The following is a 25,168-nucleotide window of genomic DNA, read 5'->3' as shown; positions in this document are numbered from 1 at the left end:
ACTTTTTAGATACCCTAAGACTTAAAGTTGTACCTAACTTTGATATCCTACAGATTTCCTTCTTTTTTTTTTAATGGTTTGACTCTTGCCTCAGTTTTCCCATATGGGTGTGAGATCAGTGCTCCTCTGGCAGCTTTTCGTGGTCTCACGTAGGACTGAGGACTTTGAAGATTAAAAACTGCTGCATAATGATAGCTTATTTGTTGAATTATATTTCATCTGAGTAATAATCGGAAACTTTCTTCCTCCGTACAAGTTTCTACAGGAAATTGTGAAAGGTAAAAATCCAATATTTGTGTCTTATCTCAAGGAAGCGGTTTCTTCTGGTTTCTTGTTGTTCTCATTGTCTTGCTGGGCACAGCCCCAAGTACTTATGAGTAAAATTCTACCCAGCCTGATAGCTCTGCTTGCAGTTATGAATGTGATTAAATACAAAGGTCAGTCTACCTTGCTAGAATGGTTCAGCTTAAGTTATAGTGATCCAGTCCTGATAGGAAACTGAAGCCTATTACACACTATTATGAAAAGTTGCAAGTTCTGATTTAGCAGCCTGCAGTGAACCCAGCCTTTATTTCACATTTTTAGAACACTGATTTCTACCTAATGGGGATTAAAGTATTGAAGCCAAAGGATATTTTTCAATACAATGCAAAGTAGTACCTGGGCTCTTTTTTTTTTTTTTAGGTGCCTAGGCGGCTTTTATCTCCTCTGCCCTCACTCCCAGAATGAAGGCACCTGTGTACACACCTACACAGACACATGTTGGCACTTGTATTATCCGTGTGTTTCAAGGACTTAAATTCAGATAAATTCCAGAGCCTGGGATTAAAGTGTATGTTGTTTTTCAGGAGTGAACCAGTAATATTTATTAAACAAATTCACACTCAAGTTGAAAAGTAAATGTCCAGGGTAAATACTTTCCTGGGTCCTGAATAACAAATTTAGGAGAAAGCACTGAGTCATAAATGAATAATAAGAGGATCCAGGAAAGAATATTCATGCTGAAGAAAGCACTGGCAGAGAAGGCACCTTTAGGGACCAGAGTATCGGAGGTTGGAAACAGAATAGGAAGAGGACCTGTTGTGATGGGTTCTAAAGGGTAGTTAGGAGTAATGTTTCCAAACCTCGTATGTCCAGTTACATGGAGATGGTTTGCAGCAGCGATAGTTCTGGGCTTTCAACAAATTTAGTTCAGAGGGAACACCCATCTTTCTCTCCTTCTCTTTCTCTCAGCCTAGAGTTGTGAGGTCACAATTGCAAGTGACTTTAAGTCCCCTATTGGGTTAAAGATAAAGAAGAAAGATGCCTTAGAGCAATGATGGAACTTATTCAGGTTGGGTAAGTAGTGAAAAGTACAAAGTAGTTGGAAGTTCATAGTTACCTGGACTGACAAAATTGCCTGTTGAATAGATTATTTCATTGACACAGACCATAAAGATGACTGATTCTGCAGAATCTAATTTACTAAACATGTAACTTTTGCCATCTTTGGACCTGTTTATTTTCCCCAGAGCAGTATTTCCCTTAGGTTTTAACCTAGTTTCTTGGACCCCAGGAGTAAAGGAACAAGGAGCAGTAGGTTAAAACTTTTACCCCATTATCAAAAAGTGGTCTTTTTAGGTAAGCCTTTGCCTCATGGATGAGAAGGCTTATTGAGAGATAGTGATGACTCTTAATGCAGTTTCTCAGTGTTCATCATATTCTCTTAAGATGCGGGTACTCAGGGTTTTCACTGTTGGGTATATTTTATAAAGTGGAGTCAAATAACAAAGGGCATAACATTTTCTTATCCTCGGATTTCAGAGATGGCACTGCTCTCAATTTCATTTTTTAATTAAAGTCCATGAATGGCAGATTTAAAATTTTGAATCATCGCATAAATAATAAACTGGGCTAGTCAACCTATTGGGGTGGGGGGCGGTGAGGGTTCTTTTTGAAGGCAGGGAAAGGAAAACAGGAGAGAGGCCTGGCAAAGAAAGGTACTGGAAGGCATTCGATTGTGGGTGGTGAGACTTGCTGGGAAGTGATTACTCTAGATCGTTTCACTCTCAACCCCCAAGTAAAAATTCCTTTGCTAACATTTTCTTTTCTTTCCCCCTCCTTTTCTCACTAAAAAAAACATATGAAGAGTCTTCCTCCTTTTCTACCCTTCAGTGGTCTTAAGCATAGACAGGGACAGACAGTACAAACAGCTGAAGTTTTCCTACCAGCACAAACCTGTCCTAAGGCAGAGATGATCCTTTATCAGATGCCACTCGGGAAAGCAGAAAGCGTGATTCCACAACTCTAATAAAACCTCTACCAGCCTTGGGGGTCAGGGGGAGATGGGGAGCACAGATGAAAGTCCTTTTGAATTTTCCCAGTGGGGACAAGGGCTTTGTTCCTTAATTCAAGGTAGTCTGAGAAAAGCTAGCACTTGTGCAAATGCCCCAGGGGAGTTTGAACACCTTAATTCTGTGCACACTGTGATACTGTCGTCCCCCTGCTTAGGGAACAGACCAGCTGGTGGTAGGAAAGCTGGCTGAGAGCTGTCAGAGAGGTTCTGCCAAGAACTTTTTTCTTTCTCTATGATGTCTGTAGCTCATTTGGCCTGAGCCCCAAGTTACTACTTGATTTAGTTCAAAGTCAGGACTTGAATTTTGAGGCTCTTTCAGAAAAGGAAGAACCTAGTGTTGACTTCTGGGTCTAATTGTGCTTCTGGAAATATCAGCTGTAAAATTATATTGGAATTTACGTTTAAGAAAAAGCCAGCTGGTAATCAAAATGTGTGGGTGGTTTAAAGTTTTTAAATAAAAGGCCTGTGCTTCGCTGCCAGGCCTCCAGAGGAGCTTTATGCTGTGCATCCCTGCTTTCTAGAATGGATTATGGAAGTTGCTTCCTTCCCGTTTCATCACAACCCTCATTGACCTTGCTGCATTCTCTGCCTTCCCTGCCCTAACAGAACCTGATTCTTGATTTCAGTAGAACTGCTCAAGAGGCTTGAAGACTTCCTTAGAGCGCAGTCTTTTGCAAAGGATGGCAGACCCCTGAACTCTTAAAGAAAGGGTCACAATATAGAGGCTGCACTCCTAGCAGCCCAGATGATGTCAGTAAGAACTCAAGAGTATTCTAGACTTGCTGGGTGGTTCTGGTTGGGGACATAAATCATAGAGGGTCGCACTCTCTGGTGTCTTTTTCACATGTACTCCTTCCTGCCCAAACTATACACTGACGTTCTGTAGTCTACAGAATTCACCTCTTGTTTTTTGCTCCTTTGTTTGCTGTCGGTAAACCTGTTAATGCCTTTTGCCACAGTTTAGCTGGCTTATTATTTCTCTCCTGTTCTTCCTATTGAAATCCAGACTTGTGGCTTGAAGGGCAGTATCTTACGGTCAGCTCTTGCGATCCACAGCCCCTACTTGTTTCTTCTTGGTTGCAGGTATAAAGATTTAATGGGTGTATCAGAGATTACAGTTATTCACAGACTGGTTCCTTCCAAAAATTATAGCTGTCTGTGAGACAGCTGAGTGGATGTGTTTTTTTGTACCTCTACCATCACAGTGTTTTAGCCTTCCAGGTGAAGTACAAGGTGTGGAAGTGAGTGTGCTTGGCTTGTTGGAAGAGCCCCAAGGAGACCTCCATGACTGGCCCTCAGTAAGAGGGGCAAAGGAGGTTAGAAGATGAGGTCAGAGAGGTAATGGCAACAGATCATGGAAGGCCTTGTAGACTACGTTAGGATTTTGTATTTTATTCTGAGTGAGATGGGAAGTCATTGGAGATTTTTGAGCTGATAACGATTTCCAATTAAAAAAATAAATTACTCTGGCTGCTGTGTGGAGAATAGATTAGGTGATAGGGGCAAGGGTGGAACAGTGAGACCATTTGTAAGGCTACTGTAGTAATCCAGGTTGAGATGATGAGACGACAAGTGAAATGACTGCCTATCTCCAAGAAACGTTAGGAGACCTAATTGAGAAAGCATCACTAAAGCCCCTCATACAGCCCATTTCACAATATTAGCCTCCAGTATTTGTTAATTCCCTTCCTTTCCTTGGAGTTTGCCCTCAGCTATATTAGGACCATAGAGGGGAGGTTATTAAATAGAGATCAGCACTCACAAGGGAAGGGATTGTAAACATTTGACCCCAACAGAAGACTTTTTATTTCTTGAGGCACTGCAGTTGGCACACTGTGTTCATTCTGTCATCCCACCCACCAGAGACCTGAAAAGACTGAATCTGTGCCAGAACTCTGGGGCAGCTCTGTTCTCATTGAGGCATTCACTCTTCAGTTCTTTCTGCAGTTGCTATCTTAGACACAGTTTGAGCAGCCTCTTTTACAAAGTATCTTTTCAGCTACCTGGCCTTGCAAGCTGGAGCTCTCTGATACGCATCGTGACAAGGTAGTTTCACATGCCTGAGAGGGCCCTCCACGGGAAAGAAAGAGGTTTTGTGGTCTTTGTTTAACATTTGAGCTTTCTCCTCATTATTCTTTTGTTGTGATCTAAAGCCTTAATATGCCAACTTGATTTCTGGGTTTTGCAGTATTGGAAAGGAATTTCATGTGTTTTAGTACATTATACTTGCTTTAAAAAAGCTTGTCTATGGTACACAGAGAGCTTGCACTGTTGACAGGCCTTCAGTGTCTACTTGTTTGGACTGCTTATGTCTTGTTGGTAGACTTCACTGATGAAACCATGCCATCTTGATAAAATGTCAGGATCGCCTGCCGAAAGTGGGCTGCTGGCAGCCTGCCACCTCCTTGATTTACGCTGGGAGCAAAGCAACTTTTTCTTTTTTGGGTCCAGGAAGTCTAATTGTGTGAAAGGCAATAGGAAAGGCGAATCCCAGTTGTTAATTTTGTCTCTTAGGATGCTTTTCTCCTTCTTTCTTTTAAAAGTGGGTTCAGGTGACTAGGGTCACAAATTGGACTTCAGGTGCCTTTGCAGCTCATATACAGCACTGCCTCTGGAGATGTGTGACTGCCCCGGCCCCCAGGCAGGTCTGCGAGTAGACCGAGCCAGGCCCTATGAGGGTGAGCTCTCTTTGGGAACGCTGTTCTGTTTTCAGGGAGAAATCATCTTTTCCTTCACCTGAGTAAAACCGTGCTCTATAGTGTTTCCACTCCTGCCATACCTGGGGCCCAGATGAAAGCCAGCATGCCGTGTATCTGGCAGTGCATGGGCTTATCCAAAAGCAGTAGGGAGAGGTAGTCTGCAGGAAATGCAAATGCCGAATGGGTGCATCTCTAGCTTGTGAATATAAAAGACCTTCGGCTCTTTGTGTGGATAGGTATTTTCTAGGTTTTAATTTCCCTACCCGAGCATCTGTGCTGACTGAAATATTTTAGCCATAGTAATAGTTGAGAGCAAATTGTTGCTACAGATAAAGACATAGATATATTTTCAACCAACATGATACTAATTAAATTGCTTATCTATCTAAACTTGGGCCTCTGCTGCTCATATCCGATGTCCCCAGTACCTTCCTTGAGGTGCCTTGTGTTCCATGACCTTGTTTTTTTGTCATTACAGTGTGACTGACTGCCTCATGTTGTGTTGATGCTGGTCTGCCATGCTAGCCTGTCTACCAGGGCCAGGTGACCTGTCCTTTCAGCTTCTTTCTCACACGCAGATGAACACTGGACTTCAGAAATGTAAGTAATCTGGATCCCAGGGGAGGATGTGATCCTTTATTTTGTCCCTACATTTGGGCTATCCCAGAGGCACATTTGGAGTACACTGACCGTGATCTTGGTCAGTAAGTACCGCTGAGATATTCTTCAGCGCAGATAGTAAGAAAACAGCTGCAAAACTTGTCCACAATGTGAAACACTTCGCTGATCAGAGAGATCCTCTTAAACACTAGAATTCTCCAGTGTGTGTCATCTTCATTGTTGCTGACAGCTGTCTGTTGAGCAACACGGTTTATAAGGAGTTTTATAGGATATATATATTACCCTTCAAAGAAGTGTTTTAATTTGAACCCTCATGAGGAATTGAATGAAAACTCACAGTCCAGATTACTTACTGTACCTCTGAAACAAACTGTTTCCACTGTTCTGTTGTTTTGAACTCTCTGAGCCCTCTCTGCCTTGGAAACAGTTCCCTTTGGCTTTGCTGTCTGCTCCCCGAGCCGTTGCCCTTAGTTCATAGTAAGAAGCTTTTGCCTCCAGAAGGGATAGGGAGCTAGCTTTCTCAGTCTCTCTGGGTGTATTCCTGTTAATATGCTTGCCACAAGATTGATGTTTTGAGAACCTTCTGTTAGATTCCTGTCTTAAATTGGCTGGAATTGGGGCTTTATACTTCATAGTTTCCCAGATTCCTACCTTCTATCCCTGTACTATGTGATGTGCAAGGAGAAGATTCTATTCCTGGCTCATTACCATATACAATATCTTCAAGTGTAAAAATGATCCTAAATTTGGAGTAGACTTTCAGAGCAAAAAGGGGACATCAATGAGGCACCTAGGCTTACCCTTTAATAGGAGCTTCAGCATCTTACTTGAATCAATCCTTTATTATAGAGGTTGGCAAACTTTTTCTGTAAAGGGTTAGATGGCAGATATCTTAGGCTTTGTTGCATGTACTCACCTTGCTGTCAGAGTGCACAGGCAGCCGCAGACAGTATGTAAACAAACGAGTGAGGCTGTGCGCCAGTAAAACTTTCTACAAAAGCACAGCAGCTGGGTTTTGGCTTGCGGGCTGTAGTTTGCTGCCTCTGCTCTTGAAATCATCTTCAGAAGTTAAAAATGGCCTAGCTTCTTGACTTCCTTTCTTTGAGGGAGAGTAAGACTCAGAGCCTGGCTAGTTCTAGAATTTGACCAGTGAATCCAAGTTGCATAATGACAAAGCTGAAGGTGACAGTGTTCCTTCTGCAGCTGCTTGACATAGTAGGCAAGCTGTGCTGTATCAGCTCTTCCCCAGCCTTTCTCTTACTAAATGATGATTGGGTGAGGAAGTTGTCAGTGCTCCCTGGCCACCCAAACCTGCATGCTCGCTGCATTGTGACTGGTTCCAGGCTTCTAGGGACACAACTAGGGAAGGAGTATGCTCGGAAGCATATAATAAGATGACAAAGAGCAGCTCACTGTCTTTTTCTTCTAGGTTCCTTATCACACTTTGACAACTTCACCCAGAGATGTGTTATCAAGGGCTGAGCCATTTGGGAGGAAAGGCAAATTGGCAGCTTTATCTTGGATGCTGATTTGGGACCTTCTTCTCAAAGTAGCCCCAAGTAGCCTCTGCCAACCAGTGTCCCAAATCTCTCTTCAAGAATTGAGATACCCTTCTTCCCTGGTTTCAGGCTCACCTGTCCGTGGGGGACTGTGTATTTGAGCCTCTTCGACTCTCTTGTTGCTCTCCTTAACTACACCCAAATTTTTGCAGAGGAGAAAACCCAGTAGTGTTTTTAAGCTCAGTTTTGCTTTCTTCTTTCCTCTCCCCAAATGTGTAGGAAAAAATCCTGTCATATGACTCACCGCTTTTGCATTAAGCATTTACAGTTAAGGTGAGACGGAGCATAAGCTGTCTCCTTTGGAAACCAACAGCCCAGGAGCTGCTCAGAGCCCAGGCCTATCAGCTATAGAGATCTTAAAGCCAGTTTTGTGATTCTGCTATTCAGCCTTTCCCTGCCACCATCCTCAGGAGGGTTGCTAGAAACACAGAACTCAGTATTTGATGGGGTGGGGATGGGGGACAGATGTTATAGCTTAATACACTTTATATTGCTTGAGCTCAAGGCAGGAGAGCTAGGTCAAGGGTCAGGACATGGGATATGTGGCTTCTTGAGCCAGCACTGTAAGTCACCTGGCTAATCACTCTTCCCCAGGCTTGAGCTGCCATATGTACAGGATCACAGGACTGGTCCCTTCTAAGGCCAACATTTTCTTCTCTACATGTATGAGGATGTAATGCATTTCCCAGCCTAGAGGTGCAGTTTGCCATAGTGTAGCAGACTGAATTAAAGGACATCTTGGCTTTGGGTGGGTCCTGTACCTGGTAGAAGACCACAGCTGAGGTTAGGTGGATGCCCTAGAACTGTTCCAGATTGTATATTCCATAATGGCACTTGCTTTGAGAGTCCTCAGCCATTTGGAACCTTGTACTTGCAAAATTTGGTTTCCTCTGATCCATCTTCTCTTAGTTCCTCAGAAAATGTGTTTTTGAACATTTTTGTCTTCATTAACTCCAAGCCTCTGCTCCTCTTTCTCCAGCTCATGGTAAGGTATATAGTGGTGGCTCAGTAAATATTTCTAGGTAGAATGGCTTAAATGACCAAAGTCCTTGGTCCTCAAATCATCTTTTAGTCAAAACTTTGACCTCTTTCATTGTAGAATCAGTCCTGGGGCCTAGGACAGATATCAAAGTTAATCTTTTATGGCTTCTCTGCATGCCTGTCTGCCCCCTAGTGGAAGGGCCTGGAAATGGTGAATTGGCCCAGTGACTGGATAAATTCAGAAATACCAGAAATATTAGTTGACATTTATTGAGTGCTTACCATGTGCCAGACATTAGCTCGAGTATTTTTATATATGTTCATTCATTCCTCGACAGTTCCATATGGGAGACTCTCTTATCTTTCTTTTCAGGATGAGGCACAGAGTGTCACTTGTCTATATCCCATTACTCCTCAGTGACTAGGCTAGAACTCACACTTGGGTCAGGCTTCAAAGCCTGTGTTTGAAACACATTGCCTGTGTCTCTCCACCTGTAGATGGAGGCTGCTGCTGCATTTTGCCACCTGTGTCTTCTGACCTTCAAAACAAGACAAATGGGGAGGTCCCCCTTAGGGAAGCCTAGATTCAGGGAGATTCCCCTGCCAGTGCCTGTAGTAGACAACAGTGCTTTCTCCACTGCATTTATTGCTCAGACTCAAGTCCAGGGGATCCTGCAGTTATTAGGGCTTTCTTGGTCAGGTTACTGTGTCCCATCCGTGGGCAAATTCAGCCAGACCTGGTATCCTTGAATAACAGCTATGGACAGTCAGGGTTCCTGGTCACAGAGCACTTTCCATTCATTGGATCTCTTCATCTTAGTAATTCTGTGAGGTAGGACAGTAGGTATCATCCCTGTTTATAAATTAGGAATAACTGAGACTGAGTAGTCAGATAATAAAGCCACTGATTGAATCCGGATCTCTCTTTTTTCCTAACCACAGATTCCCTGTTCTCTACACTGCCTTATATCTCGATTAATGACACCATTGGTACCAGGTATTTAAATAAGTTGGTTACAAAACTGTAGTATCTGTGTGAGTTGTGCACTTACAGGAAGATGACACAGAAGAAAGTCCTGTATGGGGACTGAGATAAAGTATTGAGGAAAATTTGGCTCTTTTTTAAGGATTGGGCTTAAGTCTGGTATATGAGGTGAGTGATGTTGGATTCCCAGAATGTGGCCTCTTTCTTGTTCAATATGCTTGTCTTATCCTTGAGATTCTTCCTTAATGTACTGTAGCCTGTGTCCATCTTCCCTGCCTGCCCCTCCTCTCGCTTTGATTATGATTTCTTTATTTGACTACCGTCATCACCGCGGTCAACATCAGTGGAGGCAGGACAAAGAATACTAATCAGTATAGGTGTCCATTCCATATTCCTGAGTGAGAAGCAGAAGCTACCTGCTGCCTCTGCTAGAAAAAATCAACCTGAGAGTCGGTATTGACTTGGAACAAAGGAGCTCTATTACTCAGCAAGCCACTGTACCAGTCTCTCTCACTTGGCCTTCAAGGAGAAAAGCCCATTAGCATGGAGGAAAGCCCAGGGGCAGACCTTCATTCCCTGTCTGAACTGAAACCCAGGAGCTTGGGACTCCCATTACTCAGCTGAGTCCCCGTTGTTCATCAGGTGGTACCTGTACTGATGGCATTTACCAAGTATTTACTGCGTGTCTGCTCTGGGTACGGAAGGCACTGAGCTGGGAGCGTCATACGCTTTTTATCAGATACCAAAGTACAAAGGCTGACCAGGGCGGCTTCTAATGGAATTCTGGTGCCTTGAGTTTAGGGACTATCTCTCAGTGTTCTCAGACTTTTTAGTATCTTCTTGTCCAGGAGAATGTAAAAAGGGTCAGAAAATGGCCCCAATTTGTAGAGACTGAAGCCTGTTAAGGGTCAGTAGTTTATAAGAAGCAGCAGAACTCAGACTTCGTTCTCCAGGCTTTGACCTTCCTCACCAGCTAGTGCTACCTACCTAGTGGGTGGGAGAAGACTGCCAGGCCTCTCTGCTTCCCTCTCCTTCCTGCCTTCGGTTGTCATTGTCACATTTATCCTTCTAAGACCTTCAAATCAGTCATCTTACAAACATTTTGTTTATAGGTGGAGCAACTATTCTGTACTCAGTAAATAAAGCAGAGCCTTAAATATGTTGGAGTGCCTCCTAAGTTCAGGGCATTGTGCCGGTGTTTAAAAGCACAGACCTTTTCCTTTCTGTACCTTTTTGCTAAGTTCTACCTCACTGAACGTAGGTCTGAATCTCTCTGCCCCTCCTGGACTTGAGCTTTCTTTTCCTGCTTCCAAAAGCAGCATTTTCTAAGCAGTTGCTGCCAGCCAACCAGCAATGTCACTAAACAAAGGCAACTGTGCCCTTTTCCTTCTAGCACACTCACTAGCCTATTTCTGTTCCAGTTGCTGCCCAGCGACATGACTTTGAATGGGGTCTTTTTGGGGCCAGGCCAGCTGAGGCCACAAGCCAGGCGTTTGGTCAGCTTAGTCCCCGGTCTGCCTTCTGCAAGGGGAGGAAGTAGGGAGGGAGTCAGCTAGCTGAGCCCAGGCTCCCAGCCAAGCTCCTCCACCCCCACCTTTTTTCTGCTTTGGGCTGTCTGTGTACTTACTCAGCAAGCCTTTATTAAGCACCTTCTGTGTATACTCAGGGGAGACCCTCCCTCAGAGAGAGGGAGAACAGAGCAGAGACCCCTTGCAGGAGCCTGGCATCCTTAAAGAGCTCTTGTTCTCTGAACCTTTTCCTTTTTGACTGGAAGCACGACATCCGCTGGAGCCCCCTGATGGGAGGCAACTGGAGATGGGAACAAAGAGACTGTTAGCATTAATGAGGCCCATTGAGCAGTGTTTCCGCAGTCTCCAAAGGAAGGCAGGTTCTTCCTCTTTCATTTTGGAAAGTGACAGCTGACAGGGGCCGAATACAGACTATTTTTGGCTCTCAGGACTTAAAGATTCTCTGAATCCTTTCTTCTCAGTTCCCTCCCTGCTGCCCTGTCATTATTGTCACCCCCTACAAGGAAATAAATGAAGCCTTTTGATCTTCACCAAGGCAGGCAGAGAGTAAGCTGTAAACAAAAGTGAACTTGTGACATGGGGATGGGGGAGGGATGTTGGCAGCTTATTCCTATACTCCTGTAAAAGAAGCATCCTGTCTGCTGGGCCAGGAGGCCCACCCAGTGGGCACTGTGCCCCGGCTGCCAAGGCAGAGAGAAAGCTGATGTCTCACCGGCCACTGCAGACTGAAGAATAGTCATTCTGGGTGCCCTCTTCCCCAGGGTGTCAGGGGGCAGGGACTGAATGGCCCTGACAAGCAGCTGTGCTTAGAACCCCCAAGCCAGCATGGGTTGGTAGGAACTTGGAGAGAAGTCCGTATGAGAAGTGGCCAAGTTCTGGCTCTCTGAGATACGGGATTTTTCAGAGTTGCTCTGCTGTTCTGATCTTTAGTGACCTCACTGTAGAATGGGAATCATAGTACCTGTCTCCTAAAGCAGTAGCAAGCCTGTCACTTAGCAAAAAGCCTGGCCCATTGTAAGTACTGACTAAATGTTAGCAGTGCTTGTTTTTGTGGGGGGCTGAGGCTGGGTCTGAATTGGAGACCAGGGAGGACAACTTGGCCCAGCCCTCAGACGGGAAATCTCGAAGGGCTGGTTGGCTTGGCACTGACGAGCTCCCTCTCCTTCTTTGCTCTCCTTCCCCTTCTCTCTCTCTAGGGGACACTACACAGAAAATGAGAACTGCTCACTATCCTACCCCAGCCGAATTGGACGCGTATGCTAAGAAGGTCGCAAACAACCCACTGACTATAAAAATCTTCCCCAACAGTGTGAAGGTTCCCCAGCGGAAACACGTTCGTCGTACTGTGAACGGCCTCGACACATCAGCCCAGCGCTACAGCCCCTACCCGACTCAGGCTGCCACCAAGGCAGGCCTGCTTGCCATTGTCAAAGTGCCAGCCAAAAGCATTCTCAAGGACTTTGACGGCACCCGAGCCCGGTTGCTCCCTGAGGCCATCATGAACCCCCCAGTGGCGCCCTATGCTACTGTGGCACCCAGCACTTTAGCCCACCCCCAGGCCCAGGCTCTGGCCCGCCAGCAGGCCCTGCAGCATGCACAGACCCTGGCCCATGCCCCTCCCCAGACGCTGCAGCACCCTCAGGGTATCCCGCCACCCCAGGCGCTGTCCCACCCTCAGAGCCTCCAGCAGCCTCAGGGCCTGGGCCACCCTCAGCCCATGGCCCAAACCCAGGGCTTGGTCCACCCTCAGGCCCTGTCTCACCAGGGTCTCCAGCACCCCCCCAACCCCTTGCTGCATGGAGGCCGGAAGATGCCAGACTCAGATGCCCCCCCGAATGTGACCGTGTCTACCTCAACTATCCCCCTTTCGATGGCGGCCACCCTGCAGCACAGCCAGCCCCCGGACCTGAGCAGCATCGTGCACCAGATCAACCAGTTTTGCCAGACGAGGGCGGGCATCAGCACTACCTCAGTGTGTGAGGGCCAGATCGCCAACCCCAGCCCCATTAGTCGCAGTCTGCTCATCAATGCAAGCACTCGGGTGTCGACCCACAGCATCCCCACACCGATGCCTTCCTGTGTGGTCAATCCCATGGAGCACACCCATGCGGCCACAGCCGCACTGCCCGCTGCAGGCCCTGTCAACCTGCCCACGGGCATCTCTCGAGCCCCTACTGGCTACCCTAGCGACCTCAAGCCAGTCGCCTGGAACCAGCACCAGCTGGCCCACTTGCAACAGATGTGCAGTGAGGCCGGTGGGACGCCGGCCCCTGGCCTGACAGGCAAGCATGCGGCAGGACGCGAGTTGGCAGGGCCTGGCTTTGTGGGCAAGGCCCCTGCCTACCCGCAGGAACTCTGCCTGGCACAGTCCTTCCATCTGAAGCCACCCCTGGAGAAGCCAACCCCATCCCCACCTGTCAACGGCCTGGCAGCCCCACTGGCCTACCCCAATGGTCACTACTTCCAACCCCTGTGGAACAACATTCTGCCCACTCCCAATAGCGACAGCTCGGGGTCTCAGGACCTAGCCGTGCCGTTCCACGGTGGGCAGCCTGCAGGTGCACCCCTCGACTGTGCGGCGGCTGCTGGGGCCCACTACCGGGCAGGGACCGGGGGCGGCCCAGTGGCGAGCCAGAACAGCTTGGTGCAAACAGTGGATTACCTAAGTGGGGATTTCCAGCAGGCCTGCTTCCGAGAGCAGGGCCTGGCCGTGCTGAGCAAGGCCCACCGAGCCCCCGGCAGCCGAGCCCCTGACCCCACAGATAGTCGGAGTCTTCATATTCAGCACCCGGGGTATAGATAGGTAGGCCCCGTGCCCTCCACAAGCTACACATCATACATCACCCTTCTAGGTTTAGTCTTTTGAGTAATTGGATAGTTTCCAAGTTTTACTGCTCCAATGTGATCATTCTTAGATGTCTAAGAAAGGGAATGTGGTGGGATCTAATTGAGGACAGAAGGGGGATCCTCTGTGCCCTCATCTTCTTCTCTACCAGCCCCAGCAACTTGTGGGTTTATGTTAGAACCTAATCCCAACCCCAGACTTTTCTTCTGATGCCTGTGTATCAATCAAGTCCCTCCCCCTCTGTCATTTTCCACCAGCCTATGTCAATTGCTGTCCTGTTTCCCTTAGGACTGAGGTGTGAGCTAAGGGAAGGGCCCTAGGTGAGGTAGCTGTAGGTCTCCAGACACCCAAGCTAGGCCTCTCTCTGTCTCTCTGTCTCCCTTTCTCTGGACTAAGAAGCCAGACAGCTCTGGAAGCTAATTCCGTATTTACCCAAAGACCTCAAATTAAAACTGACCTAGGCTTCATCTCCTCCCAGCCCAGCCCCTCTCCATTCGTCAAGGCTTTGTTGTACATCTGCATTGATCCCAGAACCACTGCAACTGTCCTAGCGACAGCCTTGAGACAGGAGGGGGAAAAACCTGTCTTCGTATTGATATCTCAGTTCCTGACTCCCCTTCCATCCCTAGAGAAATTCTGTGACCGTCCAGCATACCCAAGATCTTTCTCACTGTTCTCTCTCCCCTAACACCTGCTGCCCTCATCCCCCATCCCCCTACCTCTCCCCCAAAAGCAAAACAAAACAAAAATCTTGAGGAATTAGGTAGTAGGGAAGGGATGATCACATTGGAGTTTGGAATTAAAAACACTGAAAAAAAAAGTTAAAATGCATTTGGTTCTCTCTACACTGGCTTAAGAATATTGCTCTACACTGTTTAACACGTCCTGTTTCTGTATGAATGTAGTGTGGGTTTGAGTAGCATTGTGTGTGAGCGGTGTCCCACAGGTGCATTTACCCTCTAGTCACCTTTCTCAGCCCCTCAGTTTAATGAAGAAAGAAAGGAAAAAAAAAAAAACACAAAGCCTTAAGCTCTCTGAATTTTTCCCTTACCAAATGAGCACGGTTCTAACAGCTGGAGATGGGCCTCTATGGGAAACAGCCCCTCCTGCCCCTCGCCTGTTCTTCACCCATCCACCCTGTGCTAAACGCGTCTCGTTCCCAGGCGACAGTTAGCTGGCTAGAAATTTAAAGCTTTTCTGTAACTTAGATTATGTTTTGTTGTAATGTTTTGCACCCTTCTGTTAAAGATGCATAGTTGGCTTTTTTTGTTTTTTTTTGTTTTTAAACCAAATAAGCCCTACCCTTTCCTCTTGTCTCTGGGGAATGTGAGCTAATGTTCTTATTTAAGATTTTGGGTTTTGTTTACTATACTATCCACTGTTCTTTAGCCAGAACTTCTCTAGTGATCTGAAGCAATGTGACTGAAGACCATTTTTTAAATTATGTGTTGGCAAGATGCCTTATATTTAAAAAGAGAAAAAAAAAAAAGCCTGATTGTGTTATGCCAAATGATAGCAACATGAAGTCCTAATTTATTACTCCCAATTGTTTTCCTGCCGTCTGTGAACACTGGTACCTCCCTGTCCCTGAGCCCCCAGGAGCACCTGTAGCTCCTGGTGTGATGCCTTCTCCCAGTGTGTTGGCCATCTCACCCCGGGCCCCCTTCCTGTTCTCACTTCTCTTGAGTTAAACTGAAAGAACACCATTGTCTCCCCTTATCCCTCGCTTGATCTTCAAGCCAGATATTTTTGCTGTAATTTTTTCCAATGCCTCTCCCCAAAAGGTGAGCTGCCATTTTAGGAAATTGGACCAGACACCAACTTGGGGGCTTAAAATCAAACCTCAAACCCATCTCTTCCTGTGTAGGGGTGCAAGTCTGAAGCGCTCACTCTCACCCCTAGTCTGCATGGAAAATGTACTGTGACTCCTACCCCCACACCCCAACTGCCCTTGTCTTTGGTTTGAGATGTTTCCTAGTTCACCCTGAGCCCCTCTCTTCCTCTGCCAGCCAACCCCCAACCAGCAATAAGGGGCCAAGCCAGGGCCTCCTAGCCACACTCCCTGCCTCCACCCCACACTGCCCTAGAAAATACCTTGGATTCCCCTGCTGCCCACATACTGTAGCATTCGTTCTCCATCTCTCCTCATCTCACCTGTGGTGGTTTATGGGCGTGATGGGGTTTTTAAGATTATCATAAACCAGTAAAAAGAAAAAACTCACCTTCTGATCTTGTCCTATTCGTTTAATGCTGTCAGTGTTTGAGGTCGTTTACTAGAAGGAAAGTAATTTCTCATTTTTAAGGGGACTCCTGTAGTATTTGTCCCACTCAGAAGCCCTCCCAATCCATCATCCCAGACCAGGCGCTGATTGTAAGGCATGGAGTTCACAGTTCAGCCAGCCCCTGGTGGCGGGGGAGGGTACCCAGCTGACTGGCCTGCTCCCTAGGCAGGGCTGCCAGGGGTTTGGTGGGATCTGATGAGTAAGTATAGTTTGCTGCCCTTCCCTGGAGGTCCAGTTCAATGTACTGCTGCTTTCACTCCAAGGGAGATCAGTCATTGAAACGTGGGGACCTAGTTTGCTGATAAGCCAGCTAACACTAAACATCCTTATTGCCTTTCTCCCACCTTGAATGTCTTGGAATTTCTGACAGTGTCTGACAGAGGTGGAAGTAGTAGGTGCTGTAACACACAGAGGCCCTATTGGTGATTTGAGTCTTAAGGGTTGAGTATTGGGTGGAGAACTTTCTCTTTTTTGTCTGTGGTGGGGGAGTGGGGACCCAAAAGAGCCATTTAGATTCCCCATCCCCTCCCTTTTCCACTGAACTTGGGTCTGGGCTAAGATGTGATGAAGGGAAGGAGAGATTCCACAGGATGCGTAGGATTCAGTGAAGGTGGAATCAGATGGTTAGTAGCAGGAGTTAGGTGGCTCTCAGTACTGATGGAGCTGAAAGGGCCCTGAGCACGCCCTTTTCTCTGGGGTGCCCTTTTCTGAAGGTGCTTTGCCCTCTTTACTCCTCATGCCTTTCCTGTGAAAGAAAGTCCTCTTCTGCTTGTGTCAGATGAGGCCTCAATCAGCCTAGGGTCATGCAGCTAGACAAGAGTTGAAGGTGAACTGAGCCCAGCTCACACTGTGATGCGCAATCTGGCTTGAGTTCCACAGGCAATTATGACCACCTGCAACGGCACTGGAACGAGGGTTAGGCCTCGTTATGGGGTGGACTGCAACATCCACTGTTGCAGGCACTGGGGGAAGCACCAACCTTCTGTGGGAACGTACCGCCTGGAACGATGCAGTGGCACAGTCCTGCCAGCAGAGGGAGCCCAAGCTTGATCCCGGGTGTCTGGCTTCTCTTGGACGCAGAAGTGTTTCAGCCTGTTGCCTTAGAAGCCTGTGCTTAAGTGAAGACATTTCCTCTACTAGAGCCCCTGGTCTTCTCTACCAGCTTCCAGGCATCACTGTACCAAGATGGTTTAGCTGGTAAAAGGGTCACCATTACTTTTTCAGCAAGGCAGCCAGGGCTTCATCTCCTAAATCAGTGAATTTTATCTTTTGAAGGCAAACCTGCTGGACTGCCTGCCTCAGGCTTAGACCCTGTCATCTTCTGGTAAGGGCTCTTTTTACCTAAGCCTCTGTCTGGGAAAGTAAAGAAGGCAAGCTATAGTCCTTGAATCTTCCCCTCACTAAACAACGGTTCTCATACATTGAGCCTCTCCTCAGAGCCAGGCAAGAATAAGGCACTTTATACTGATGAGTTAATCTTTACAAACCTAGATGAGCAGGATTACTCTTATTTTACCAGTGTGAGTAAGGATGCCCCGTGTAGCTAAGTAACTTGTCAAAAAGCAAGCCCAGCAAGGATCCAAACCCAAATCTATTGCCAAAATTAAAGAAAGCTGTACTTCTAGAATTGCTGGAGCTTAAAACAGAATCCAGGCCCTGCTTCAAACTAGCTGACTAAAGTCAGTTCACTCCTCTGTTCCTATGTCATCAGCCAAATGTGGATAATCACAGCACACATTGAGGCCGATATGAAAAGCAAGTAAGTATGGATGAGAAAATCCAAGTGACTTGTACACCTCAAAGGCCTTTTGTTCAGTTTAGGAGTCCCTGGGTGTGGGCTGGGCTTTGGAATTCGATTTACATTGAAACACTCAGTCTTCCCTCTGATATCCGTGGGGAATTGGTTCAGGGATTCCCAGTGTATACCAAAATCCAAATATGCTCAAATCTCCAATATAAAATGGCATAGTATTTGGGTATAACCTACACACATCCTCTGGCACACTTTAAACCATCTCTAGATTACTTGTAATACCCAATACAATGTAATACTGTGTAAATTTGCCCATGAGTGGCCAATAATTTTTGCTTTTTATAACATTCTGGAACTTTTCCCAAGTATTTCCACTGTACTGTTGGTTGAATCTGAGACGGTTGAATCTGAGACTGAAACACACGAATAGGAACAGTCAACTATCTTGTGTTGGGAACATGCACTGTCTCATTAAATCTTCACCACAGCCCACTAAGATAGATAGCTTTTATTAAAAGCTGTATCATTTGACTGTTGTGTTAAATGAAATAGTGCATGTAAAGTGCTTAGCACTGTCTGCCACATGAAATTACTCAATAAATGGTACTTATTATCATTAGACCAAGAGAGACCTGACTACAGCACAGGTAGTCAGTCCTTAGTGGGGTATGGATCAGGGCCTCTAACTTTACAAAATGTCCAAAGCCTGAACCTCCCCATCTAATCACCAGAGGGCAGCGGCAGGCAACTGTTCCAAACAAAGCCTAGTGCAGTCCCTCCGTTCTCCACCAGAGGGAGATCTAGCACAGCAGCTGGATTCTGGGGCCAAGAGGGTTGCAGCCCCTCTCTGGTCCTTTTAACCTCACGGTTGGGCCCAGCCTGCCAGGACCCTAACCAACCCAGATGAGTTAGGCTGGAACCAAGTTAATAAATACAATTCAGGATTTATTAAAAACCAGGGCTCCCCTGCTGTGCCCTCCTGGCACTAAGTAAATAAATAACCAAAGGGGACACAGCTGGGGAAAGGGGAAGAGAAATCAGATCTCAAGACAGATACTTTTAACTGCCCCTCAGTTTCCCAACTCCCCCTCCCCTCTATGGCTCTTGGGACATAGCACCAGCAGGCACCTCAGTCCAGGGTAGAGTGTGGCCCGCACCAAGGCATGTCCGCCCTGTCCAGGAGACAGGCCCTGGGATCACTTATTTCCAAGCCCTTGATGACCCTAAGACCTGCTTTCCTCAGAGGCCAGGGCTGAAGCACCAATAGGAGGCACCTGAGGGTGGTAGAGGAGGAGGGAGGGGGAACAGGGTAACAGAACCCAGACAGCAGAAGCAGCTGTAAGGGGGTCCAGCCCCCTCTTCAGGTTCAGCCAGTGCCCGATGGAGGTTATGTTCCATCCCCCTTTCTCCTGCAGCCCCATCTGCATTCAGCTCAGGATCTTTCGGGGCAATTCAACAGAGGCACGGATGAAGACTGCATCATCCCGCACATAGTTTCGCTTGCGGATATCCTGGTGGGAGATAAACTTGGGGTAGCCAAAGCCCAGAGAACTCTCATCCAGGGAGCCCCGCCAAGTGCCTGGTTTTTGGAAATTCTTCCAGTTTGGGTCAGGGTGAAAGGTCTCAGTGACATGCTGTGGCTTAGCCAGCCCAGGGTCGCTCTGATCCAGCAGGGAGAAGGTGACGCGGCGGGCAAAGGGCCACTCGAGGAGATTGTCAAAGGCACCTGGCAGCACGCGAATGTAGAGTGAGAGATGTGTGCCCTCACCACTGCCATTGCCATTGAGAAAGGCAGACACCTGCAGCTTGTAGCCATACTTATGTGTGTAGAAGGCAGGGCTGAAGCACTCGAGGTTGGGCTTGGCTTTGGCCTCCTGGAGCCGTCGGCCATAACTGCCAATCTTCCAGATGAGTACGCCGTCACTGCCCACCGACAGCTCCTCCAACTCTCTTCGCAGCTCCTGCAGCTCCTGCCGTTGCCGGCTCACCAGGGCACACATCATGGCCAGATGTGGCTTCACGCTCTCCTCCACGTGCCGCGCCATTGCCAGCTTAGGGCACTGTTGGCAAAGCCCCAGGCCATGGGGGAAGGGAGGAGAGCTATCAGTAGGGGCAAGTCCAGAGGACAGGAGAGGAGTGGGTACAGGGTGGCCAGCACCCAGCTCTGCATGAGGAAGATAGATGGCACTAGGAGGAGGCTGGAGCTGGCCAGAAAGGGGAAGGACTGAAGGCTTCAGATCAGCAGAGAAGGGACCATTAAGGGCCTCTGTCCGAGGCTTCAAGGACCAAGAAGGGAGCTGACAGGAAGAGGGGCATCTCACCCTGTGCTTGCAGCCAGAGTCCTTGAATGGGCACAGCACCAGGGCAGTGCTACAGCTGTCCTTAAGATGGCCCGGCAGGTCCTCCCGAGCGATGGTGCCCACGCCACACTGGTTGGGACAGGGCACAGGCAGCCTGGGGCACTGGTACTGGTGGCTCTGGGGTGGCAGGGCAGAGAGAAGCAGTTAGCAGCCCAACTCCCTGCTACCTGCCCCATCGCCCCCAGCTCAGGAAGGGCCTCACCTGGATGGTGTCAAAGACGAACTCCTTGGTGCAGTAGGCGCAAGGCTGGGTGCGCTTGGGGCACTCAGAAGTGGCATGCTGAGCCAGCAGCCGCCGCATCATGCGGGCACCACACTTGTTCTCACAGTACACACTCTCTTGGGGGCACACGCCCTCGTGGCTCTGTGGAAATGCCAGACGGGCTGAGTTTAGGGATCCGTGGGCCACCAGGTGCCCCACTCTCCCTCTACTGTCAGCCAGGCCCCACCCACCTCAAAGGCCTCCCCACTGAAGTCACAGCCACAAAACTCGCACTTGAGGCGCCGCTTGGGGCAGTCGTGCTGCAGGTGTGCAGGCAGATCCCGGCGGCTCAGCTTGGCAGGGCAGCGGTTGGGGCAGGGGACCACATTGAAGCTGCAGGTATTCAGGTGGCCCTGGAGGGAGAGATGGCAGTTAATGCCTACCAAGAGAGGGAAGTGCCCCCTGCCCGCCCCCATCAGAGCCTCACCTGTAGGTGCCGAAGGGGCCCACTCCAGCGGCAGCCCTCCTCACTGTGGATGCAGCGGATAGGCAGGCCCAGTACCTGGACCTCTAGCTCTGGGTCTGGGTAGATCTGTGGTCAAGAAAGGACTGGTCAGGGTCAGAGCCTGCTACAGTCCCTGGTTCCCACCTCCTCCACCCCCAGACAGGGTAGCTCTACCTTAGAGCCAGTAACAGCCTCTCTTGGGCTAAATGCCTCTCTATGCCCAGGAACAAAGGGTACAGCTGGTAGTATCTGCTCCAACACTAGATTCCAAGGTCCTCCAACATGCTGGCACATGACACTCCCTTTGGAGTGGCAGCCAATCAGCCTGCTTAGTCTCAGGCAGCCCCCACACCCTCTGCTTCCTTCTCCCTGGGAGAGGGGTCCTGGCCCTCAGCCACAGGTCTGGCCAGCCACCCAAAGAGGAGGGGAACACTTCTTGTGGGCACAGAGCAGCTCTGTGCACCCCCACAGGCTGGGCATTGTGCCTGCCCTCCAGGGCAAACACGGGCCTCATTTGCAAACTGTCCTGGTGGGAGGGAACAGGCCACCTTTGTGGGGGCACACTATTCCACAGCACTGGGTTGACACTGGCCCTGAGCCCAGTGACTGCCAGCAGCTGCAGCCTCCACCAAGGGCGAGAGCCTGTACCTGGCACTGTGGACTCACCTTGGCATAGTCCAGAGGAAGTTGGTCCTCAGGGCACTTGAAGACTCCTTCACTGCAGGGGGTTGGGGGGGAGAGACAGGGTCAAGGCTCCACACCATGGGAAGGGAGAGCCCCAGGCCTGACTCTCTCAACCAGGGCAGCCTCCTTCCCTCACCAGACTAGTTCCCAGACAGCCCCACCTGAGAGGGTAAGCAGAGGCCTGAGGGTACCCACTTCTCCAGGACCCTAGAAGATCCCAGGTCTTATCCTGGGGAGGGGTGGTTCTGGAGGCCAAGGCAGCTGCCTTAGACAGCATTTGGCCAACAGGTGGCAGCTGGCACCCCTCCTCCCAGGGTGGCAGCTGGACTAGGAAAGGAACAGGCTGCCCAGCCAACCCCTCCCCCGGGTTAGTTTTCATTGGTCAGGCTGAAAGTTGATTTGGGGGGGGTGATCAGGGATGAACTGAGATTAAGTGCCAGGGCTGCCCAGCCCCATGCGGGTGCCCAGCAAAGAACCCAGGGCAAAGGTCAGCTTGGAGCCACCCTATCCAATCCCTTCCCTCTTCCTATGAGGGTGTGTCTCCTAAAGCAAAGAGGAGGAAAGGTACTGTTTATGTTCCCACCCAGTTCTCATCACCTGCCTCTGAAAAGGGGCTCAATGTCCCCATTTTGCAGATCAAAGAACTGAGGCTCACAGATGAAGCAGCACCTATATATATCTGATTCCACAGCTCAGATCAGTTCTACTACCCTGCATACAGAAGAAATGCTAGTGCAAGAAAAACTGTCCAGACAAGCATACCAAGGCTCTGGTCACTGCACGGCAGGCATGTGAAGCCTGCTGACCCTGTCCACTGCCCTTCCTCTCCTCCACCAATCCCTCACCAGGTTGTTAGCACTCAAGGAACCTCTGGCACGCCTCCTTCCGCCAACATGGCCTTGCTGACCTTAGCCAGGACCAGTCACACATGCCTGGCACAGCCCAGGCAGGGCAAGGGCTCACCCAGCAGGATTGAAGGCCCTCAGGCAGGGCATTTCTGGCAAGTCTGAGTCAGGTAGGTAGGAAGCAGGCAAGCATCAAGGCGGAAGCAAAGGCTCCCTGGGAGCCCTGTCCACCACGGCACTTTGGAGGACCTGGGCAGTCCATGGCTCAGGTGCTCAAAGAATTTCTAGCATCCACCTCCTCCCGACCTCATGACTACTACTGGCCATGCTGCCATTGCCAAGAAAAATACGTGCCCAGGCAGTGAGGAGGTGTGCCCGTGCCCACAAGGCAACCAGCCTTTCTGAACAGACTTGAGTAATGGCCCAGGCAGGAGTGGGGAAAGAGGGTGGGCCATGAGGGAGGGGGTCTGCTTTGCGGCCTCAGGAATGTGCTGACTTAGTGGTTCTGGAGTCAGGGAAGGGACTGAGGCAAGTCCCCAGGCTTCAGGCAGATTAGCCTGGGCAGTTTGGGGCCCAGCCAGGACAAAGGTTCCCCCAGAGCTATGGGCACCCTAGGTGGAAGAGTGGGAGGGGCAGTGAGGAACAGAGCCTGTCCCACTACCTCCCTCCTCCCGGCCTCAGCAACAGAGCTCTCCGGCGCTAGGCGGAGGGGGAAAGGCAGGGGCCTGAGACTGCTCCAGGCGGTGCAGTGGAGGCCCAGGCCCAGGGGAGAAGACAGGATGGGGGGAGGGGGCTGTGGGAGAGGAAGAGGGGATTTCCGGGAGGGGGAGGGGCAGAAGCAGCAGAGAGGGGCAGAGGGAGAGGGAAACGGGGCTGACAGCCCCCTCCCCCGCTCCTTCCCCGAGGCAGTCAGAGTGGGTCAGCTGAGGAGGGGGGCAGGCTCAGCTGGCTTCATCTGGAAACCAGAGGGCCGGGGAAGGGCACGGGAGAAGACAATGGGACTGTGTGTCGGTAGGGGAGTCTGTGTACACAGAAGGGAGGAGGGAGGAGGGTGAGGGAAAAGGAGGAGGGGGCAGCACAGCAGCTTGTGCGGGAGCATATGTGAGAGTAGAACCGGCCCAGGCTGCGGGGAACAGAAAACAAAGGACCTGCTGAGATTTCCGCCAGGCTCGGGGCTGCGGGTGACGGCGGGAGGGAGCACTAAAGGCAGAAGCCCCAAAAGTGCTCTCCCTGCCTGCGCCCCGCGAACCCTCACAAACGGCCTCCTGACACATGGCAGTGGCTGACCCAGCCTTCCCGGTGCTCTTGGAGCACGACCTCCCCAGGAGCCGGGGCTCCCTCTTCCTGCCTCCCCACACCCGGGACTGAGCAGGTCCCAGCGTGGGCAGGAGATTCAAGACACCGCAAGGCGCCCAGAACTCAACCTCTGCCCAAGAACCAAGGGGTGACCTGGGTCGGGAGAGGGCAGGGGGCGTTCAGTCGCACGCAGGGTGCGATCCCCTAACGATTTCTAGACCGCTCGCTCAAGACCTCCAGGGGCAGGGAAGGACACCCAAAGGGTTCCTACTGCAGGGGAGAGCTGTAGACTCGCAATCCTCCCTCTACCCTGCGACCACGAGCAGCCTGGGCTTAAACACCAGTTAAGCCTTTAGGTAATCGTGTGACCCCGCGCCAGTAGCAGGCTTTTTTGAATTTGAATCTCGTTTTCTCATCTGTGAAATGGGAGAACAATAGCTGCGGTTCTCGTAACTTCCGAATAATCAGAAGAGCTTAGGTAGCTGAAAATTCCGGAGGCTTAAGGTGCTGCGCGAAACAGGATTTTGTCCTCTTCCCAGAAGAATTCAAAGTTCAAGGCTGAGGCCGCTCTGGCTCTCAGGTGAGGGGGAAGGGCCGGCCACGGGTCAGGAAGACCCGTGCTTTCCCACCTCGATCCTGCGGGAAGGCAGGGAATTGTTCCCACCTGGGGCGGACGCCGATAGCACGCGGGACCCTACGGATTAGAGCGTGGGGTCCTCCCTCAGGGGGCCTGACGTCACCGCCGCCTCGTGACGTCACGCTGGGCGCCCCTGAGATCACCGGGCTGCAGCGCAGACAAAGAGCCGTGGTGCCTCTGGCCTCGACCCTCCCACGGCGGCGTGCCCTATCCCCCACCCGCCGTCCCACGCTCCCCCCGGGCCGCACCTGAGGAACTCTTGCAGGCAGGTGTCGCAGAAGCGGTGGCCGCAGGTAGAAACCTGCACGGGCTCGCGCATGGGCTTCCCGCACAGCGGACACAGCAGCCGCCGCTTGGGCTTCTCCAGGAACTTGTAGTCGAAGCCGGGCATGGCGGGCGGGCACGGGCGAGCGGGGCCGGGCGCGCAGCGGCCCCACAGCCCGCGCCTCGCTCGGGCCGCGATCCCGGGTCCGGGCGGCGCCGACTGGCGGCCGCGGCCTGCGCCCAGTTCTTGAGTCCGCCCGCCGGAAGAGGGGGCGGGGCTGCGCTCGCGCGGTCCTAGTGCCCGCCGCGCCCGGCTCCCCACCCGCCCCAGGAGCCGGAGGCTTTGGGGTCCGCGCTCCGCCAGGCTCGGCTCCCCCTCGAAGCAGGGGCTCCTCTTTCCCCTCGGGAAGAAAAATCGAGGCTTTGCTTCTCCCCAGAGCTCGGGCTGAGGCTCTGACCCTGGCTGAGGCGGAGAGCCTCGGAGGACATGACGGGACCGGCCGGGCCGAGCTACAAAGATTCTTTTCTCCGGAGTCAATAGCTCAGTCTCAGGGGCCACGTGTCGCCCAGGGGCCCGGGGCTCCAGCTTCCAGGTGCTAGGCAGCCGAAGCCTGGCAACCGGATCCGGGGAGCCCAGCTGGGCGGGGAGGCCGAGCTGGGCCCTGGGCCAGGGGAACCTGGGCTCCAGCCTAAGGCTGCGCCCACATTCCTCCCTCGACCGCGGCCCTGCAGCCCAGATCGAGCCCAACCCAGCCCTGGGGTGGCCACCACCCCCACCCCTGAAGA

The 25,168-nt window shown here is 50.5% G+C and overlaps 2 protein-coding genes across 4 annotated transcripts in view; one reads left to right on the top strand and one right to left on the bottom strand.

The window, feature by feature from the left end:
• The window catches only part of FAM222B (family with sequence similarity 222 member B), a 54,912-nt gene extending 39,132 nt beyond the window's left edge, over nt 1–15,780 (top strand). For 2 of the 3 annotated variants that reach the window (XM_031685330.2, XM_006211941.3), the window contains exons 2-3: nt 5,513–5,634; nt 11,906–15,780. In XM_031685330.2, the coding sequence (XP_031541190.1) occupies nt 5,553–5,634; nt 11,906–13,512 (1,689 nt within the window). In that variant the 5' untranslated portion in view covers nt 5,513–5,552 and the 3' untranslated portion in view covers nt 13,513–15,780. The remainder of the gene's footprint in view (nt 1–5,512; nt 5,635–11,905) is intronic. The other variant, XM_031685331.2, reaches the window with a different exon arrangement.
• Nucleotides 15,781–18,513: 2,733 nt separating this feature from the next.
• TRAF4 (TNF receptor associated factor 4) lies at nt 18,514–25,158 on the bottom strand. Its single transcript, XM_006211942.3, has 7 exons — nt 24,367–25,158; nt 21,323–21,374; nt 20,639–20,743; nt 20,403–20,564; nt 20,152–20,313; nt 19,911–20,066; nt 18,514–19,649 (listed from the first exon to the last, which is right to left on the bottom strand). Exons 1-7 carry the CDS (start codon nt 24,507–24,509, stop codon nt 19,017–19,019), a joined length of 1,413 nt encoding a protein of 470 aa, XP_006212004.3. The 5' UTR covers nt 24,510–25,158; the 3' UTR covers nt 18,514–19,016.
• Nucleotides 25,159–25,168: the final 10 nt, after the last annotated feature.

This window comes from Vicugna pacos, chromosome 16 (assembly GCF_048564905.1).
Source record: "Vicugna pacos chromosome 16, VicPac4, whole genome shotgun sequence".
NCBI classification, from domain to species: domain Eukaryota; kingdom Metazoa; phylum Chordata; class Mammalia; order Artiodactyla; family Camelidae; genus Vicugna; species Vicugna pacos.
Note: the sequence above shows the minus strand (reverse complement) of the source record. Positions and strands in the feature narration are given on the sequence as shown.

Bases quoted from the DNA above. Each gene is read 5' to 3' on its own strand.
- TRAF4 (XM_006211942.3), bottom strand. From the start codon at position 24,509: ATGCCCGGCTTCGACTACAAGTTCCTGGAGAAGCCCAAGCGGCGGCTG. The intron at 20,565-20,638 runs GTGAGGCTCTGA...CTCTCCCTCCAG, and splicing joins GGCCCCTTCGGCACCTACAG to GGCCACCTGAATACCTGCAG. The intron at 20,067-20,151 runs GTGAGGCCCTTC...CTGCCACCCCAG, and splicing joins TCGTCTTTGACACCATCCAG to AGCCACCAGTACCAGTGCCC.